This window comes from Perca flavescens, chromosome 1 (assembly GCF_004354835.1).
Source record: "Perca flavescens isolate YP-PL-M2 chromosome 1, PFLA_1.0, whole genome shotgun sequence".
In the NCBI taxonomy this organism is placed as follows: domain Eukaryota; kingdom Metazoa; phylum Chordata; class Actinopteri; order Perciformes; family Percidae; genus Perca; species Perca flavescens.
This window is the reverse complement of record NC_041331.1, coordinates 6190511-6212321: the sequence shown is the minus strand read 5'-3', so window position 1 is coordinate 6212321 and position 21811 is coordinate 6190511. Positions and strand designations below refer to the sequence as shown.

The 21811-nt window shown below is 41.7% G+C and overlaps 1 protein-coding gene across 1 annotated transcript in view; it reads left to right on the top strand.

The window, feature by feature from the left end:
- Positions 1-21811, top strand: part of tpcn2 (two pore segment channel 2) — a 48826-nt gene that overhangs the window by 2294 nt on the left and 24721 nt on the right. Inside the window, exons 2-6 of the mRNA XM_028584223.1 lie at positions 10692-10747; positions 11700-11776; positions 12229-12406; positions 12591-12707; positions 13862-13968. Of these exons, the coding sequence (XP_028440024.1) occupies positions 10692-10747; positions 11700-11776; positions 12229-12406; positions 12591-12707; positions 13862-13968 (535 nt within the window). The remainder of the gene's footprint in view (positions 1-10691; positions 10748-11699; positions 11777-12228; positions 12407-12590; positions 12708-13861; positions 13969-21811) is intronic.

The following is a 21811-nucleotide window of genomic DNA, read 5'->3' as shown; positions in this document are numbered from 1 at the left end:
AGGGATGGGTCTATATGCTGATAGTAGGCAACAATTACAAGAACGTTTTGAAGGTTGACAATGGAAAGGAACAGAGCGATGTGTGGGGAAATCCTCTTGTTTCCCTTTATGACACAGAGTCCGAGGAAAAGATGGGTTTCACGTCTGTGTGCCCAGTATAGCGATAGACCTGGGATTTTTTTAGCCTAGCTTAGCACAAAGACTGGAAAAAGAGGGAAACTACTACTATAGCTCCAAAAGTGAAAAACGCACATGGCAACAACTACAAGACCATCTTATTTTAATGTTGCGCCCTTTTTAGCTCGGGATCTAGACACCAATACAGCCCAGAGTCCCCATTTGTTTAGTGCTATGACAATGTTTTGACCTTTTTTATTAATTGTTTTGACAATGTGCAAACCTGGTAACCTCAGTATGAGGACAGGTTGGTATAATTGATTCAAGTATAAGTGTGTTTTCACATGTAGCCCTTTTTTGGGGCATTTTAGGCCTTTATTATGCAGGACAGCTGAAGATGTGAAAGGGGAGAGAGAGGGAATGACATGCAGCAAAGGGCAGCAGGTCAGAGTTGAACCTGCGACAGGGACGGAGCCTTGGTACATGGGGCACACGCTCTACCAGATGAGCTATCCAGGCATCCCTCTCAGGGCCTTTTCTACGGTGGACGGACAGGGGCAAACCCTCTGCAACTTAAGAAAACACATGCAAATAGACAAAACTCAAGCAAATTCAGAAAACCACTTCATTAATTTGACAACACATGTGCAGCATTCAGCAAACGCGCTGCAAATACACTAACACAACCAAATACACAAACGCACTGCAAATAAAAAAACGATGCAAAAAGAAAAGCACACAAACCCCCGAAAACAAATGCAAAAAAAATTAAATTGTTGAAATTTAATTTCCGAGTTCCATCTACAAACACATCAAAGAAAATCGGATAACGAGATAGTTTTTCGTTTTCCGTTTTTTAATATCAAAACAAAAAACGAATAATGGGTTGTTTTCCATTTTTTGTTTTCCTATTTACTAATGGTAATTGGGAAACTGGCCGTTTTTTGTTTTTGTTTTTTTCCTTTCAAAACGAAAATCCGTTGGCCGCCAAGTACACGGACCCTTCTTGAGCCGTGTGTAGAATTATAGTTTGCTCTTCTTATTATCTCAAACATAGACTTAATATTTACAGTCTATGATCTCACCGTTGCACCCCGTTCTGAGATTGAACGTGTCCCGTCTCTCTCTCTCTCTTGCGTGTATTTGCAGCGTGTTTGCTGAATGCTGCACATGTGTTGTCAAATTAATGAAGTTGTTTTCTTAATTTGCTTGTGTTTTGTCTATTTGCATGTGTTTTCTTAAGTTGCAGGGCGTGTCGGCCACCGTACTTTTCACACCTGAAAGCCCGAACCAAGGTCCAGACCAAAGTTCGTGTTTTTGTTACATTGTATTCATTTGATCCGGTTAGTTGTGGTTTCACACTGCAGTTATGCAAGCATACTAAAGAACTCTACATGATATGTCTACGTCCTGTCGTCATCACATTTGTGAGCGGCGTCTCCCGATACTTGTCATCGATTGGTTTGTAGACGGGCTTCCCCCGGCCTATCGTATCCTCTTTCTGGTGTCGGAATCTTTTTCTGATTGCTGCTCTTCCCGTGCTACTGCGGCTCTTTTTGTTTTGTTGCGTTAACCCGGGAACTTTATTTCGGTTTGGAGGAGCTGCAGCATTTATTCAGAGACAAATTGAAACCTACACTGTACATTTACTGCCAAGTAACAAGTAAACTGCTGATTTATTCTCTTCTCTGATGCTCAGGGCTACAATAAATACAGGTCAAAAGGCGAGAAGAACCTGAAGCTTGTTGTGTTCAATTCAATTCAATTTTATTTATAGTATCAAATCATAACAAGAGCTGTCTCAGGACACTTATCTACACTATAATTTACAAAGACCAAACAATTCCAGTAATTCCCCCAAGAGCAAGGATTCAGTGCAACAGTGGCGAGGAAAAAGTCCTTTTAGGAAGAAACCTCGGGTGGTGAGAAAAACTTCCTTTTAGGGAGAAACCTCAGACAGACCCAGGCTCTTGGTAGGCGGTGTCTGACGGGGCCGGTTGGGGGTGTGATGAACAATGGCAATAATAGTCATAATAAAGACAATGGAACAATGACCAGAAATAGTATTTATAGTAGTTCATGGCGTAGCAGGGCACAGCAGAGCATAGCAGGATGTAGCAGGACGTAGCAGGGCACTGCAGAGCGTAGCAGGGTGTAACAGGGCATAGCAGGGTGCGGAGCAGGACCACCGGGATAGCTGCAACCATGATTTAGGTGCCAACCTAATCCAAGGAAACATGCTGGGCAAAAGAAACCCATAAGGACTCCGGGGAATAAGCTCCCCAGAGCTAGGTTAGTAACAAGCATTTCTGGGACAGGGATGCACACAGATGGAAAGAGAGGAGAGAGAAACCCAGTGTGTCAAAGGAAGTCCCCCGGGAGTCTAAAACTATAACAGCATAATTAAGAGAGACAGGTTAAGGAGAGGAGCCTGGTCTGGCTAGAACTCTCCCCTGCCCCTGTTCACAATGCACAGGTGAGGAGAACCGCAACACGGACTTGGTCTGAGTACGGTTTGTTCCAGAGGGTTCTGAGTGCCTTTTGGAGTTTTCACATATGCACAAAGGGGAGAGACCAAAACATTGCAGAATGGAGGACGAAACGGCAACCTTCTCACAGAATTCTTCGGTGGTGCTAGATAACTATCTTAGCTCTCTGTAGGGCTGGGAAAAAAATCTATTTGATTTAAAAATCGAGTTGGTAGGTCAAATCGATTCATGTTTTCAAAAAATCAAATTTTTTTTCAATCCAAATACAGTATAAATAATTTGGATGTTTAACAATCTTTGTTGCACACTACACAGTGACTTTTCAGTTAGAGAAAGGGTTTACCTTTGCAATTTTGTTTATGTTGATGCACTTTAATTAAATATAATTAATACAATAAATATATATTTTTAAAATATATTTACAGTTCGCAGTTATTTTGTTTTAAATGGAAGGGGGGGGAAATCGACTTGAATCATAAATCGAGTTTTTTATAAAAAAAATAACAGATTTTTTTTAGGGAAACAAATCGCCCAGCTCTAGCTCTCCGTGCAGTTTGTTCGTGCTAGGTTAGTAGCTAACGTTAACGTTAGCTAGCTACTGGCGCCTAGACAGCTGTGTTTAGCTAACGTTAGTTATCATCTAATGTTGGCTTGAATGGTAGCTAGCTTACGGCTGCAGAACACAGCTATCTATAGTAGCTAACGTGAACGTTAGCTACTATTCAAAAACGAACAAACTGCACAGAGAGCTAAGATGCGTTGGTTAGCCTAGCACCACAAAAGTGCACAGCTGCTAGATCTAGCTAACGGTAGCAAGCAGATTGCAGTAGCTTTTAACGTTATCTGTCTAACTTTAGCTAACTCACGAGTCACGACTTAACGTTAGTTAGCGTTAACTCAATATAGTATATTGCACACACTTCATTAGCATGTAAGCTTACAGAATAGCAGTTAAGAGAGTCAGTTTGATTGTGCACCAGGTTTTATGGTGGGACTGTTATATTGTGTTAAACACACTCAGGAATGTCTGTACTGTGCACTGCAGTGTTTGTTTTTGCACTGCATTTTTTTTTAATCGTTTGTACAGGAGAGATTTATGTTGGGACTGTAAAACTGAAAACAGGAATTTTATATTGTGTTAACCACTCTCAGGAATGTCTATACTGTGCAATGCACAGTGTTTTTTTGCACTACAACCTTTGAACATTTTGAACAAGAGAGTAATGTTGGTATTTTAAAAGAGCCTTTCATTTTGTATAATGTATTTTGTATATATATATTTTATTTTGTGTAAAGCAGAAGATGTTTTGCTGTGCATAAAATAATAAAGTATATTATTAAGAATTTTTTGGTACTTATTTGAGATACATTATGGTTTTTATTAATCGGGCAACAGAAAAATAATCATTATATTAATCATCCAATTAGTCGTTAGATTAGTCGACTAATTGATAAAAATCGCCCGATTAATCATTTAATAAATAATTGTTTACCCCCAGCCCTAGGCAATACTGTATCTATACACAGACGACAAGTATCAATCTATTATTACATATGTGTTGGTCAGTTTGTCTCCTTAACAATCCCATTTTGCAGCAATAAAATTGAAGTGAGATGAACAGACAGAGAAATGTGTCTTTTTAGACAAAACACAAGTTGACAAAATTTTCCTTTTGGGGACATCATTTGAAATTGGGAAAAATTTGAAGTTGGAAAAAAGGTAATACATTGCAATATATCGCCGAATATGGCAATATGTTTAAAATCGCAATAGTATCGTGACATAAGTATCGTGATGATATCGTGAGGCCTCTGGTGATTCCCACCCCTAATAAATATATACATTTATAAAAAAAAAAAGTGAGATGAACAAACAGAGAAATGTATCTTTTTAGATAAAACAGATGCTGACACCGTTTCCTTTTGGGGACATAATTTGAAACTGGGAAAAATTTGAAGTTGGAAAATAAGGTAATACGTTACAATATATCGCAGAATGTGGCAATATGTTTAAAATCACAATAATATCGTATCGTGAGCCCTGGTGATTCCCACCCTTACTAATAGGTATGGCTGGGAAACCTTTACGTATCATGATTTCTTTTTCGACAATTTTTAAAATTGATTCTTTCCCCAGAATCAATTTTAAATTATTATTTTTTTTTTTTTGACAAATGATTGATCTAAATATTTTTTGTTTATACGGAAAAATACATCAAATCTGTTTCCAGCAAAACTCCAAAAATCCATGTTATGTTCTTCTTTACAAATTAAATAAATGTCAGACTGTGATGTGCTTCTTAGAAAACAATTAGTTTTTAGAAATGTTTCATGATATATTGTCTCTAGAAGTGTATGATTCAACATTTGATTTTGTTAAAGAAGAAAAAGAAAATCGCAATACTCAACACTATCGAATCACAATACAAATCGAATCGGCACCCATGTATCGTGAAAGAATCAAATCGGGACAAAATGAAGGATAAAACAGACCAAGTGTGAAAATGCGCTTACAAAAGCATATGTTTTTATTCCTGCATATGAAGGATGTTAGTTCTATCTACACAGTATGGAGAGTGTATATTTAATTCCAATAGTATTAAGCAGTATTGGGCAAGTTACTTCCAAAATGTAATACATTATAGATTATTATTTACTGTCATTTGAGAGTAATTCGTTATATTACAATATTACTGTCTCTGAATTGCTTTGCACTACTTTTGCATTACTTTTGAGTTACTTTCACCAAAATAACAGCAGAAGTTTGAGTTGGCAGGTAGCTTGTGAATTTCACCACCGGATCAATAAAGTCTCCTCTTTATTCACTTTAATACATCATAGATTATTCATAATATTTTTTATAATTAATATGAATATGCAAAGTAACTAAAGCTACACAAATAGAGGAGTAAAACGTACAGTAGGCAAGTAGGAGAAAATGAAAATACTCAATTAAAAGTACCTTACAGTTGGGCGCCTGGATAGCTCAGTTGGTAGAGCAGGCGCCCATATATAGAGGTTTACTCCTCGATGCAGCGGGCCCGGTTTTGACTCCGACCTGCGGCCCTTTGCTACATGTCATAGATTGACTGTGACGTCACATTCTGAGCCGATTCTGAACAGCTCACTAGGAGACTGAAGGCAGGACACATTCAGAAACCGTATCTCACTAAAAACAGCATGGATGGATTTTTTTCAAAGTTTGTATGTGTGTGGAAGCACCAGAGACACAAAAGAACACCCCAAATCCCCCAAAAAGTGATTTTTTCATAATATGGGCACTTTAAGAAAAGTACCTTACAGTTGTATTGAAATACGGCATAGTTACTTTCCACGGCTGATAAAATGCAATGATATTTACGTGTAACAAGCCTAAACATTAATTCCCAACATGTTTCTATCTGTCAGCAGCCCGTGCTGACGAACCGTCACCTGTCCGTACCGTCTCTGGCTCTGACCACGGGAACAGTGACGGGACAGCTTGCTTTAACGCAGCGTAATAACTCCTGAAAATAATGTCCATCTCGCAAATGTATCTGTCTCTGCAGTCATCTCAACCATCGAATACAGCAACGGGAAATAATTCTCACAGCTTCTTTTTTTTACCTGTGAAGAAATGTTTCGCAGTGTTGGTGAATTCTTAAAAAAAAACACCACTAAATGTTGCGTTAAAATGCGTTGGAACTCGCGTTACTGAGATTGTAACGGGTATAGTATTACCAAAATTTAATTAGTAATGCGTTCTATTACTGCGTTACTCCCAACACTGGTATTTTAAGTAATAATAATAGTGCTGCAACAAGCAGTTTATAACAGAAACATTATTCATGTTATGTTTCTTGGCATTTGACTTTAAAAGGGCTGCAGGTATGTACTAAAGTATGTATTAAAGAGCTCATATTCTGCTCATTTTCAGGTTCATATTTGTATTTAGAGGTTGTACCAGAATAGGTTTATGTGGTTTAAAAAAACACATTTTTTGTTGTACAGCTCCTCTTTTCACCCTGTGTGTTGAGCTCTCTGTTTTAGCTACAGAGTGAGGCATCACACGTCCCATCTTTGTTGGGAGTCGCACATGCGCAGTAGCTAGGTAAGGACTACTAGCCAGTCAGAAGCAGAGTATGAGGGCGCGCCACGCTAGCAGCTAGGCGAGAATTATAACGTGTGTTCCAAAGTGACCACGTTTGTCTTGAAGTAAAGGCTGGACTACAATAGAGCTGTTTGGAGCAGTTGGTGAACAGTGTTTTCTGTTGGAGATGGTAAGTCTCTTTGGGGTGGACTTTGGGCTTTTTCACTTTGTAAATCCATAACGTGCACAAAAAAGATATATAACACAATAAAGCAAAGGGAAAAAGCCAAAAAAAGCATAATATGAGCACTTTAGTGTACATCATAAACTGTCCTGCGAGGTCACCTGACCTGACACTGTGATGTCTGGAAGCTGATAGGAGTGGAACCTCATATAATTGAATGCGGCTGACAGGATGTAAGTGATTTCAGGAACCGATTGTACCCAGCATAAAAACAAAACGATCAAACCACTGTGGCAGACAGCTAAGAAATATTTTTTTTTCATAATGTCTATGTATTTAACAGTATTACCAATATGAAATGTAAATGATGCCCCCCTTTTAGACATGCACCTCATGAGATGGGCAACTTCAGGTTTTTTTTCAACCTGGACCCTATTTTCCCATGTTTATGTATAGTGACTGATGGGAACTACAGTCTTTGAGTAAGTAATCATCCTTTTTGTTTAAAATGAAACACCCGCCCCCCCACACACACACACACACACACACACACACACTTTTCCAACACTCTCTGCTTTGGTTGAAATAAACTCTTAATTCACTCATTTACATGTGGAATAAGCTGACTCTCTACACACTAAAAGTACTGTTTATTTAAATGGAGTCTGGTGAGCAGTGTTGGGAGTAACGCGTTACAAAAGTAACGCAATTACAGTAATGTATTCCTTTTTGCTGCATCGCAGTAAAATAACGCATTACTAATTAAATTTCAGTAATACTATACCCATTACAATCTCAGTAACGCGAGTTCCAACGCATTTTAACGCAACATTTAGTGGTGTTTTGTTGTTTTAAGAATTCACCAACACCGCAAAACATTTCTTCACAGGTAAAAAAAAAAAAAAAAAAAAAAGGTCTGTGAGTGTTATTTCCCGTTGCTGTATTTGATGGTTGAGATGACTGCAGAGACATTTACATACATTTGCGAGATGGACATTATTTTCAGGAGTTATTATTACGCTGCGTTGAAGCAAGCTGGAATTAATGTTTAGGCTTGCTACACGTAAATATCATTGCATTTTATCAGCCGTGTAAAGTAACTATGCCATACTTCAATACAACTGTAAGGTACTTTTAATTGAATATTTTCATTTTCTCCTACTTGCCTATTGTATGTTTTACTTCTCTATTTTTATAGTTTTAGTTATTTTGCATATTCGTATTAACTATACAAAATATTATGAATAATCTATGATGTATTAAAGTGGATAAAGAGGAGACTTTATTGATCCGGTGGTGACACTCACAAGCTACCTGCCAAGTCAAACTTCTGCTGGTATTTTGGTGAAAGTAACTCAAAAGTAACGCAAAAGTAGTGTAATGCAATTCAGAGACCGTAATATTGTAATATAACGAATTACTCTCAAATGACAGTAACTAGTTATCTATAATGTATTACATTTTGGAAGTAACTTGCCCAACACTGCTGGTGAGTTTGGTGATGGCGATTTCAGAGCTGTTTCTGGTTACACATTTGCCCTGTAGGATTACATTGCAGCTCGGTTACAGAGTTCTCGCTCAATACTGGACCAATTTCAAAGACCTTTGTTCAAATTAGTCACTAAGGCACCAATGCATGGGGAAATAGACTCAAGGTTAAAAAGGAAATACTAAAATTACCCTTTAATATTTGTATATTATATACATTTTTTACTTTAAATTTAGTTTAAAGTTACTCCATAAACAACAAAATAAAGTCTTATTTACAGTCATACTATATGGTTGGCCACTTAAATTCAAACATGACAAATGTTAATAGATAACATTAATGTTGTAAGGATTTATTGTAATATTGTTTTGTAATTAATCTCAGTGGTGTTGAAAGTCATTCAGTGCAGCATTTTCTCTGACAGATTCTGTTTCTCGATGGCTGCTGCAAGAAGTGTGAGATCGAAGTGCAGGTCACACCTGTTTATCCTCTGCGGTGTGTGTGTGTGTGTGTGTGTGTGTGTGTGTGTGTGTGTGTGTGTGTGTGTGTGTGTGTGTGTGTGTGTGTGTGTGTGTGTGTGTGAATATGCTAGTGTGGTCTTTCAGCCGTTATAAGTGTTGTCCTGTCAGTGGCACCCACCACCATGACACATCCTGCTGTGAAGGGTTGAGTCAGCAGCACCAAGTGTGTGTGTGTGTGTGTGTGTGTGTGTGTGTGTGTGTGTGTGTGTGTGTGTGTGTGTGTGTGTGTGTGTGTGTGTGTGTGTGTGTGTGTGTGTGTGTGTGTGTGTGTGTGTGTGTGTGTGTGTGTGTGTGTGTGTGTGTGTGTGTGAATATGCTAGTGTGGCTGGCCAGCACTGAGTCATCATGTCTGTCTCTATGTAACTGCTGGATGGAAAAGTTAGACTCATTAAACATAATCACATGACAGCTGTATAAGCCTGAGTCTCTGACAGCTTCCACCCTATTCTGTTCTGATCAATGCTACTCTATTTTATTTAACGGCATTTCGTACTAGCACGCATTCAACCAGTCTCTACATTGTTTGCTTGACAGTTTTGTCCAAATCTTACAATTGTTAACAAATAGCCGATTTGGTGTGATATTATGCTGGAACAGGGGTTTAGACCTATAGTCTTGTTTGTATTTTGTACCACAGCTCTCAGCTATATCCCAGTTCCTGTTCTTTATTTACCAATGGTGCCTCAAGAGAAAAATAACTTTCACCTCAGCTCCCAATCCAACATGTCAAGAAAGAACCATAGACTGTAAAAAAAAATAGTGGACGTAGCTTTAGTGACGTCACCCATTGGTTTGTGCACTGCCGTTTTGAAGCCTCGACTTTGGCAATTTTGCCTTCGCCATCTTGGTTTTTGGAAACAGGATGTGAGGATTGTTGACGAGAGGGTGGAGCTGGGGAAGCCAAGCCAGTCTTGTTTATGGTTGCAGTGGCGCTGTGCTAAGCTAAACGCTAAACGCTAGGGAAAGTAGCCGAATATTAATACTTAATGAAGCGAGTCATCCAGCGGAGATATACCGGCAGGTAAACTACTGCTGCCATTCATCTGTATGTACGGCAGTACAGAAAATCTGCAAACTCTTCCTTAAGTTACCAGCTAACGCTAGAGGTTGCTAGCTAGCTTGTTTGGCAGATTACTGAACACAACAAAATGTTCCAGTTAACTGATGAAGTAAAAAACACACAGTCAAAGTCAAAAACACCCCAAAAACAAGTTCAGGTCTATTTTAATGTACGCAGTGCCATACAGCATTGCTAAGCCTCTGTCCTGATTGTCAGGTCAGTGTGTAGCCACGCCCCTAAAGCATTGCCTGCTTCATCGTCAATTTAAAAATAAATGGAACCATAATATACTATATGAACATCATAAACTCAATATGAACATTTTTATTGAGTTAATAAATCAAGTAAGAAGTAGTAGTAGTCATTTTCTCATAGACTTTTATAGAAACAGACTTCTTTTTGGAGCCAGTGGAGTCGCCCCCTGCTGGAAATGAGATAGAATGCAGGTTTAAGGCACTTCAACATTGGCTTCACTTTTCAGACCTGGAAGCTATGTCCATTATTTTTACAGTTTATGGAAAGAACTAACTTCCACCTCAGCTCCCAGTCCAACCAGTTCTACAGACATCAATATCTCAGACAGTTTCTGTTGTCTGTTTACTCAGAGAACAAGTTATTTACTGAGTAAAGGAACACATTGGGATTTGGGACAGTGAAGATCACAGTGCTCAGAGCACAGATGACATATTGTATGTTACGATTAGGTTAATTGTACTTTTGGAAGTGTTCAGATGGTCCTACTCACACTCTCACGGTCCACAGATGATGAGGACCTCTACATCCAACAAGCTGTCGTATTCATTGAGGATGCCATACAGGTAAGAGCAATGACGTTACTTATTTGTCTTTTGCTAAATAATAAGAAAAGGTGAATGAACTTGCAAAGGCATTAACAAAACAGTATCATATCGTGGGTAGAGTTGGACCTTAGAAAGTTCTTTCTTATGTTCTTCATGCTCATTCTCCTTCATGAATTCACCTTACTTTAAAGGTGCACTATGCATGGTCACTTCTGTTGACGTTCCAAGGAAATTTCAAACAAAACAGAACAAGCTCGCCCCTCCCCCCATGTTTCCGTAACTGTCATGACTAAGTGACTAACTGTCACTAACCCCCACCCCCTCCCTCAACCATCTTGTCTGTGATTGGCTAGAGTGGTTTGTTGTATTTAGGTGCACAGCCTGTGCCTCTAGTGTTTGTTTGACGTTTACGACCCTTGTGTTTTCTCCCGAGACCAGGCTTTTTTTATTATTATTATTATTATTATTATTATTATTATTATAACTAATTCTATTCTATTTTTCCATTCCCTATACTCAATTTATATTTTTTCTCCTATGTCTACTTAATGTGTGTTTGTGTTATTCTGAGGTGTGTACATTTTCTTTTGAGCTGCTGTAGCACAGGACTTTCCCCACTGTGGGATTAATAAAGTCTATCTTATCTTATCTTTTTCACAGTGTATTCAGGGGGCAGGCAGCTAGTGGATCAAGGAGAGATGTCTACGATTTGAGACAAAAATGAAATTGCGCTGATTCATAGTGCACCTTTAAGAAGTCTTGGATAACAATATCTACCATAGGTTATAGTTTATGAAAACATACCTAATAAGGTTGTTGAACTTTGATCACAACCTGAAAAGCTTTATGTGAAATATTGTATGTGAATTTATTTTCACTGAATGCTGCAAAAGTCAGACCCTTCCCTCAGCCCAAAGATTAGCAAATAGTCTTGACTGCTGTCTTCTACCCTTTGTGTGCTTGCTTGTAGTTTCGGTCCATCAACCACCGGGTGGATGCCCGCTCTCTCCGCCTGTATCGATGGTACTACTCCAGGATATGCCAGTGGTAAGTTCTCACCTGCTCAGGCCATCATCATCATTAATAAAACTGTATCTGAGTTGATGTTTGCAAGTTTTATGGCCTATAGGCCATAAAAGATGATTGGCATGGGGTACTTTCCATAAAATCATCTCTCAATGCAAATCAAACCAGCTATTAGGCTAACTGAAATCAAACCATGCCAATCTCTAGGTATGGTGAAGGGTATGTGATGATGTGGGGCTATTTTAATTCCAAAGGGAACTTGAAAATCTGCCTGCCTCCTAAAAGAATTTAACATAGGGGTGTACTTACTTATGCCCCCTGTATTTTCAGGAAGAACATTTATTTATTTACGATACATTATTCATTCACAAAGAAAATTTGTGTCCTTAAAGGTCGTATTTTTCCTCATTTTCTTTAATTAAGGCATTAAGATCAATTTCCAAAAGATCATCATTTATCTTTCCCTGCACCAGGGGCTTGGGCCTAACCATTGCGGTGGTCTTGTTGCTGGCATTCGTGGAGCGCCCCTCCTCCCTGTCCGCTTCCTCGGACCCCCGGCATCGCTCTCCACCCTGGGAGCCTCCCTGCGGCTTCACCGAAAGCATCGAGATGGTCTGCCTCATCATCTTTACTCTTGATCTTGCTGTTAAGGTAAGCACATTCAGGGTGGAGAAGATTTGCTCCCAGGACATCGGCAGCTGTCTGCTCAAACAAAGGTTTCAACATGGATTTTGCCACATGTGATGTTTCCAAATAATCTTGCTGCTTTTGATAGCTATCACCTTCCCAATTGCCTGTTTGAACCACTGCTTCACTCCACCTGTTTTGTCCTCAGAGCTACATGATTGGCTGGGAGGAACTCAGAAAGAACAAATGGCTGATCGGCTACACAGTAGTCATTTCAGTCTCCACCATCGACTGGGTGCTGTCTGTCAGCATGGTGTGTGATGAGGTGAGCCTGTCCACCGTCATGCTTCTCTTAGCATGTTGTGCTTAGAGGAGTGCAGTGTACCATCATTACCAGCTGACAAGGCTGGCCAAGTGCTGAGACAGTTAAATGAGTTCTGGACCCAAAATGCACGACTCAACGAGGAGTAGATGCAGGTGTAGAATTTATTATAACAGAAAAATCAAGGCTTACGTGAGTCTTAAACAGGGTTTCCACGGGTTCTTAAAAAGTCTAAAACTTCAAAATCTAAATTTTAGGCCTTAAAGAGTCTAGATCTAAAATAATTTAAACAGGTATACATTTTCTCATTGAAATGCTCCTGCAGCGCTTTACGATGTATTTTTTTTATTTATTCTGTGGTGTTGTAGTTCATTCTTCGCTACTCCTAATATAATCTTCTGTATTACTACTACAAACCATCATGCAACTTATATTGCAGTCGAGTGCCGAAGGCTCTTTTGAGACCCCAGCTATGGGGAAGTGCAAGTTAGCGATGTTTCTCTGACATTGATTTTTTTTTTTGTTTTGTTTTTATGTTGTGATATAGTTCTTAAATGTCATTTATAATGGTCATAAAAATGTCTTAAAATGTCTTAAATTTCACTTGGTGAAACCCGCAGAAATCCTGTTAAAGTGCAAGAATCCAAACCAAGGTAGAACGTTCCAAAATAATAACTGAACTCCACCACGGCATCAAAAGGTCCAACACAAGGGGTAAATAGTCAACAGGTACAGGATCAAGCAGGAACACTCAACAGTGATGAGGATACGGCAGAGGACATTATATCATACCTGCAAACTAGTCGCTTTTCGGCGAAAATCGCTGTTTTGAATGGGAAAATGTCATCCACGTGAATTGTGTAGATCCGAAGAGTTTTTATTTTGGGCGGGTACAATTTCCCTTAAACGGGAGTTTCAAAAACCTACTGCGGTCTTTTTCACAATAAAACATCTTTTGGTATATATATATATATATATATATATACACATAGTGTAGTGTATGAGATTGCATGTTCTTGTTCTTGTGAGTTTGCACTCCGGAGTTTAACTTGCCAAGCTAAAACTCCCAACAGGTGTTAAAAGGGCCTAGTGAATTCAAATGAATCATGATCGCCTTGCATTCAGAAAAGTGATCCTGTCTCCTCTCTGTTAATCAGAAACTTCGAGTACGGCGACTCCTCCGGCCGTTCTTCCTCCTGCAGAACTCTTCCCTGATGAAAAAGACACTCAAGTGCATCAAGAGGACGCTGCCAGAGATCGCCAGGTATCTGACTCCTTAACACCGGCAGCGCTAGCTGAGAGCTGTTGCTTTAAAGTGATCTTTTCTTCCTCCTTCATGGTCACTCTATGCAACATAATTCAAGCTATTTATTATTATACTTTCTTATGTTTTCTGGTAGGGGTGTGAATCTTCACTAGTCTCATGATTCAATTTGATTACGATTATCCTGTCAACGATTCAATACGATTCAATATCACGATGCATCAGGACTAATTATAGCAGTCAGATACATATGACCTCCCCTTTTTATTGCATCTGCTTTTATAAAAGCCACTTCCTGAATGTAGCGGAGTCTGAACACAGCAGACAACAGACAAAAGGCAAAAAGAAAAAAAGCAGAGACCGGAAAATCATCAAGCAACATCAGTAGGCAATAATAGATTATGGTCTGTCACTGCACCGATGCAGAATCATCCACGTCCGCATCGCGATGCATCAATGCAATGATAAATTTCAACGCCCCTATTTTCTGGCCACTGTGACTAGAACTGTAATCGGGCCATAAAAGTTAGCCCGACAAGGCCCAAGCTCGACAGAATTCGGCCCGAGCCCGACAAGTACATTTTGACTGACAGCTTTTTAAAAGTGTGAACCCCACACAGCTCTTTTGCCTTTTGTCAAGAATGAGTCATTTTTCATTATGCACATGGTCAAAAGTTTTCCACACCTCAGACTTTGCTTTCTTTGCCAGTGCAACTAAAACGTAATCGCCAGAGGCCTGTCTCCTTTTCACCTCCTCAGCATCCATTTTCACGCTAATTGAAATGCATCATTTACAGTGCAAAACCGGAGCGCAAGCCCAAGCGCGGCCATTCATTTAATTTCATTTCATTTATTTATTTATCTCAAACAATGAACAATGTTGCAAGACAAAAAAAACACAAAATAAACACAAACAATCAAAAAAATAAAAATATAAAAGGGATTAGTTCGAGAAGGAGCAGGCGGAAGCAAATAGCTTCACCCGTCGGGTTCGGGCAAAGATCTTCAGCTCTAACTGTGATCACAAATGACAATTACAGGTTAATGGTGTATGCTAAAACTCAGTGTAGTTGTAGAAATGAGACATAAAACTGTCAGCAAACTGGCTAAGTAACAGTGTTGGGCAAGTTATTTCACTCATTACTCACTAATTGAAAAAGGAATTCCAATACATTATTAATTAGCAGTGTTTGGAATAACGCCTTTCTCCGGAAACCATCACCTTATCGTGGTGGAGAGGTTTGTGTGTCCATATGAACCAGAGGGCTGTGTTGTCTGGAGCTGTGTGCTCCTGGTAAAGTCTTCCAAGGCAAAGTGGCAAAGTGAGGGGCCAGACAAAGAATGGTTCAAAAACCCTATGAGCCAACGAGAAAGAGGTGAAGTTACCCTGTCCGGAGGAAGCCCGGGGCCCCCGTCTGGAGCCAGGCCCAGATGGCGGGCTCGTCAGCGAGCGCCTGGTGGCCGTGTTTGCCACGGAGCCCAGTTGGGCACAGCCCGAAGAAGCAACGTGGCAGCTCCCTCTCCATCCCATGGGCCCACCACCTGTGGGAGGAACCGCTGGGGTCGGGTGCGCTGCCACACGGGTGGCAGTGAAGGTCAGGGGCCTCGACGGACCAGACCCGGGCAGCAGACGCTGGCTTTGGGGACGTGGAATGTCACCTCTCTGTGGGGGAAGGAGCCGGAGCTTGTGCGGGAGGTGGAGCGCTACCGGTTAGATCTGGTGGGGCTTACCTCTACGCACAGTCTCGGTTCTGGAACCATACTCCTTGATAGGGGTTGGACTCTTTTCTTCTCCGGAGTTGCTCAGGGTGTGAGGCGACGGGCGGAAGTGGGGATACTCACACCCCGGTGGACGAGAGGGTCGCCTCCCTACGCCTGCGGGTTGTGGGGGCAAAAACTCTGACTGTTGTTTGTGCATATGCACCAAACAAGAGTTCGGAGTATTCGGCCTTCTTGGAGACCTTGAGTGGCGTCCTGTATGGGACTCCAGTGGGGGACTCCGTAGTTCTGCTGGGGGACTGCAACGCACACGTGGGCAATGATGGAGACACATGGAGAGGCGTGATTGGGAGGAACGGCCTCCCTGATCTAAACCAGAGTGGTTGTTTGTTGTTGGACTTCTGTGCTAGTCATGGATTGTCTATAACGAACACCATGTTCGAACATAGGGATGCTTATAAGTGTACTTGGTACCAGAGCACCCTAGGCCAAAGGTCAATGATCGATTTCATAATCGTTTCATCTGATCTGAGGCCGTGTGTTTTGGACACTTGGGTGAAGAGAGGGGCGGAGCTGTCAACTGATCACCATCTGGTGGTGAGTTGGGTCAGAGGGTGGGGGAAGACTCTGGACAGACCTGGTAAGCCCAAACGGGTAGTGCGGGTAAATTGGGAACGTCTGGAGGAGGCCCCTGTCCGACAGACTTTCAACCCACACCTCCGGCGGAGCTTTTCGTGCATCCCTGTGGAAGCTGGGGGCATTGAACCCGAGTGGACAATGTTCAAAGTTTCCATTGCTGAAGCCGTGGCTAGGAGCTGTGGTCTCTTAGGGTCTTAGGTGCCTCAAGGGGCGGTAACCCACGAACACCGTGGTGGACACCGGTGGTCAGGGAAGCTGTCCGACTGAAGTCCGACTGAGTCTTTTCGGGATATGTTATCCCAGAGGACTCCGGAGGCAGTTGCAAGGTACCGAGGGGCCCGAAGGGCTGCAGCCTCTGCCATGAAAGAGGCAAAGCAGCGGGTGTGGGAGAAGTTCGGAGAAGACATGGAGAAGGACTTTCGGTCGGCACCAAGGGGCTTCTGGAAAACCTCAGGAGGGTGAAGCGGGGAACCATCCAGGCTGTGTACAGTAAGGATGGGACGCTGTTGACCTCAACTGAGGAAGGAGCACTTTGAGGAACTCCTAAATCCGACTAATACGCCCTCTATGGTAGAGGCAGAGCTGGAGGATGATGGGGGATTGTCGTCAATTTCCCTGGTTAAGTTGCTGAGGCAGTTAAACAACTCCACAGTGGCAAAGCCCCAGGGATTGATGAGATCCGTCCAGAAATGCTTAAGGCTCTGGGTGTGGAGGGGCTGTCCTGGTTGACACGCCTCTTCAACATTGCGGGGCAATCTCAGGGCCATCCAACATCTCAGGGCCATCCAATCTATGTACAAGTCTGGGACGGTGCCTAAGGAGTGGCAGAGCGGGGTGGTGGTTCCCCTTTTCAAAAAGGGGGACCAGAGGGTGTGTGCCAATTACAGGGGTATCACACTTCTTAGCCTCCCCGGTAAAGTCTACTCCAAGGTGCTGGAAAGGAGGGTTCGGCCAATAGTCGAACCTCGGGTTGAGGAGGAACAATGCGGATTCCGTCCTGGTCGTGGAACAACGGACCAGATCTTTACTCTCGCAAGGATCCTGGAGGGAGCCTGGGAGTATGCCCAACCAGTCTACATGTGTTTTGTGGATCTGGAGAAGGCGTATGACCGGGTCCCCCGGGAGATACTGTGGGAGGTGCTGCGGGAGTATGGGGTGAGGGGGTCCCTTCTCAGGGCCATCCAATCTATGTACAACCAAAGCGAGAGCTGTGTCCGGGTTCTCTGCAGTAAGTCAGACTCGTTTCAGGTGAGGGTTGGCCTCCGCCAGGGCTGCGCTTTGTCACCAATCCTGTTTGTAGTATTTATGGACAGGATATCGAGGCGTAGTCGGGGTGGAGAGGGGTTGCAGTTCGGTGGGCTGAGGATCTCATCGCTGCTTTTGGCAGATGATGTGGTCCTGATGGCATCATCGGCCTGTGACCTTCAGCACTCACTGGATCGGTTCGCAGCAGAGTGTGAAGTGGTTGGGATGAGTATCAGCACCTCTAAATCGGAGGCCATGGTTCTCAGCAGGAAACCGATGGTGTGCCTTCTCCAGGTAGGGATTGAGTCCTTACCCCAAGTGAAGGAGTTTAAGTACCTTGGGGTTTTGTTCGCGAGTGAGGGGACAATGGAGCAGGAGATTGGTCGGAGAATCGGCGCAGCGGGTGCGGTATTACATTCAATTTATCGCACCGTTGTGACGAAAAGAGAGCTGAGCCAGAAGGCAAAGCTCTCAATCTACCGGTCAGTTTTCGTTCCTACCCTCACCTATGGTCACGACCAAAAGAACGAGATCCAGGGTGCAAGCGGCCGAAATGGGTTTCCTCAGGAGGGTGGCTGGCGTCTCCCTTAAAAATAGGGTGAGTAGAGCCGCTGCTCCTTCGCGTCTTAAGGAGCCAGTTGAGGTGGTTCGGGCATCTGGTAAGGATGCCCCCTGGGTGCCTCCCTAGGGAGGTGTTTCGGGCACATCCAGCTGGGAGGAGGCCTTGGGGAAGACCCAGGACTAGGTGGAGGGATTATATCTCCAACCTGGCCTGGGAACGCCTCGGGATCCCCCAGTCGGAGCTGGTTAATGTGGCTCGGGAAAAGGAAGTTTGGGGTCCCCTGCTGGAGCTGCTACCCCCGCGACCCGATACCGGATAAGCGGACGAAGATGGATGGATGGAATAACGCCGTTTAAAAGAACGGCGTTAGGTAACGACGTTCTTTTTTTCAGTAACGGGGTACTCTAACTAATTACTTTTCCCGTGGTTACAACGCCGTTAACATTACTGGACGTTAAATGCGGTGCGTTACTGTGCATTGATTGAATAAACTGTGTAATCCAAACGCACCCCTGGCTCACAGCTGGTGAGGAGGTGGGTTAATAACGAGTTAAGCGATTATGATTGGCTAAGGCAGAGTCATGTTTCATGGTAGCCAATCAGAGCCAGTGTTTTTACACACATGCCAGCGCACGCGCTACACACACACACACACACACACACACACACACACACACACACACACACACAACAGCTAAACAGAGATTCGGAGAAGCAGCAGAGATGGCGAGTCAGGAGCAATCCGATGAAAAGTGTGCATTTTCAAGGTGGAGATATAAGCACTACTTCAAATTCATTGTGGTCACAGGCAAGAACGTGCATGTAATGTGTACATTATGTCCAGGAGCGAAGACTTTGTTGACATCTGTTGTAAGAAAACTCTAATTTAATGAAGCATCTCACAACGACACACGCATCTACAAAGCTAGTGGCCAAAAACACCAATACCTCCACCACAGATGATCGCTTCCAAAGAAGGACTCGGAGCAAAGTCCTCCAAGCAGCAAAAGCTAGATCTTTCTGCCTCGCAACAAAAACCTATGACACAAGCTAAAGTCAACCGTATGACAGGCAGGTATGTAGAATAAGACTACAGAGCTAAACACACTTTTTTGTTGTTTAAAAGTTGACTTTTGTTGTGAACAAAACACTTGGAAGTACAGGTTGTTTACTTGGCCAGTTCTCTCAGGTTGAGAGAGTTTGATTTAATTTGCTAGAGTTAAATGCACTTTATATGGTGTAACTGTCTTTTCTTACAAAGATAATACTTGAAGTGCAGGATAAACCTCTTGCTGTCGACGTGCAATAAATATCGTAAGTTATGTACAAACACCTGTCTGTTCTACTCATTTCAACTGACTTGTGAAAACTGCTAAAAAAAAAAAAAAAAAAATCTTTGACATATAGCAACTTTTTACACAGTAAAACAATAACGCATAATTACTTTCCCTGCTAACGAGTTACTTTTTTCAGTTACTTTTTGGAACTTATAGTGAGTAAGTATAACTAATTACTAATAAACGTTCCCAACACTGTTAATTTGTAATAAGCATGGCTGTCAATCAATTAAAATACCTAATCATGATTAATCGCATGATTGTCCATAGTTCACCATGATTAATTGCAAATGAATGACTTTTTTTTTTATCTGTTCTAGATGTACTGTAAAAGGGATTTTTTTCAAGTTCTTAATTCTCAAGTGGTAGCCTATTTGAGACTGGGCGTACTCCGGCGGTAACTCAGTTCACATCAACAGTACTTGCAAATTACTTTAGTCTCGTGGAGAGAACCATCTGGAAGGGCTTTGAAATTCATCTTGCCATTTAAAAGAACCTTTTCTTCATCCTTTTCTGCTCAAGGAGGCTTCATTCTTCATTCTCTTGAGCTACTTTTTAATGATCATTGATTTAGTTAAAAGTGTAAGTCATAAAGCCCGTTACTCAGAACGGGAAATCTCTCTCTTCAGTTAAAGTGTGTCAAATTTGACCCGTTTTTGAAGTTTCTGTGACAGAAATTTGGGTATCTTTCAACCAAATTGTCCAAAAATAACATGGGTGGTCCCATTCAATTCAGATTCGAGATTCAAAATCCTTTATTTATCCTACAATGGGCAAGTTCCCACTGTTGCAGCAGCAAGGGATAAGAGAAAAGGTAGAAGACACAGATTAACAAACAATACAGAAATATAAGTAAAGAGAATAAATATTAAAATAGTAAAATGAATTTACAGTATTTCACAGTCACATTTTTTAGTGCATGGTTTATCAGTCCTGGTGAATGTGTTTTGTCTATGTGGTCTACTGGGATACAACTCTTCGCAAGTAAAATGAAGGATCGGATCGTAGATCGAAGTATTTTATTAGCTAAAATCAATGTCATTTATAAATATCTCCTCTTTGGTGTAAACTGACCTCTGCCAATGATCTGACTTATCCTCGTCCCAAAGAATTTCTTATCTGTATTTACATTGGAAGGGCAAGTCCAAGGAGGCTTCCATATCGTTCCGCCATTTTGAAAAACTATAATCGCTGAGAGGGACATAAAGCACTAGCCGACCTGTCTAGCTAATCCACAACGCATTTTCATTCCGAGCCAGCGTCACGTCACTGAAACCAGCTGAAACAGAGAATGAGATCAGTGAGAGGCGCTCGTCACTGCCAAATACAATTTCACCGCTAGATGAGAGAAATTCCTACACAGTGTACCTTTAACTATTAATCAAAATAATTGACAATATCTGCTTATTAACACAAAAATGTAGGTATAAAATCATATAAATGACATTTATTGAACATGAATTCGAAGAAAAAAATGTATTATAAAACTAGTGGTAATAAGTTGGTGTAAGTGGTGTATATACTGGTGGTAGTGGGGGAAAAAGCATGGAAAACATCCTGGTACGTCTTAAGATTAATGTGGGCCGAAAAAGCAACAAATGTTTTTCAAGTTCAACAGAACGACAACAGAAGGGTTAAAAGAGCGGTTTATGGGTGATTCAGGATCAGGTTTAACATCCGAAGCCGTAGAGGGTGCGTCAACATCACATCCATGGTGCTCACAATTTTCCTCATGGCGCGCTCGGTATGTTAGCTGACAGAATCATGGATCACGTTCTCCAGGAACACCTTCTGCACACCGCGGGTCTCCTCAAAAATATTTGGATGCTTTTATATAAGCCTTAGTGGTACCCTAATACTGTATCTGAAGTCTCTTTTTATATAGGCCTTAGTGGTCCCCTAATACTGTATCTGAAGTCTCTTTCCTGAAATTCTGTGTCTGTAGCTTTAAATGCTATTGAGGAGGAGAGGGGGGGCAAGGTGGAGGGTGGGGGTGTGGCCTTGACCAGCTTGCAGTCATAGCTCATTTTTTCATGGGCAGGCCAAATTCTCTTGCCGGGCAAAGCCATGAGCAAAGCAGAGAAAGGGGAGGTAACCTGTCCCCTTATGACATCATATAGGGAAGATTCCAGATCGGCCCATCTGAGCTTTCATTTTCTCAAAGGCAGAGCAGGATACCCAGGGTTCAGTTTACACCTATCACCATTTCTAGCCACTGGGGGACCAAAGGCAGGCTGGGGAAACTCATATTAATGTTAAAAAATCTCATAAAACGTTCATGCCATGAGACCTTTAAAAGGTATTTGAGTTAACTTGTTATTATTGCGTTTAGGAAGGGGGG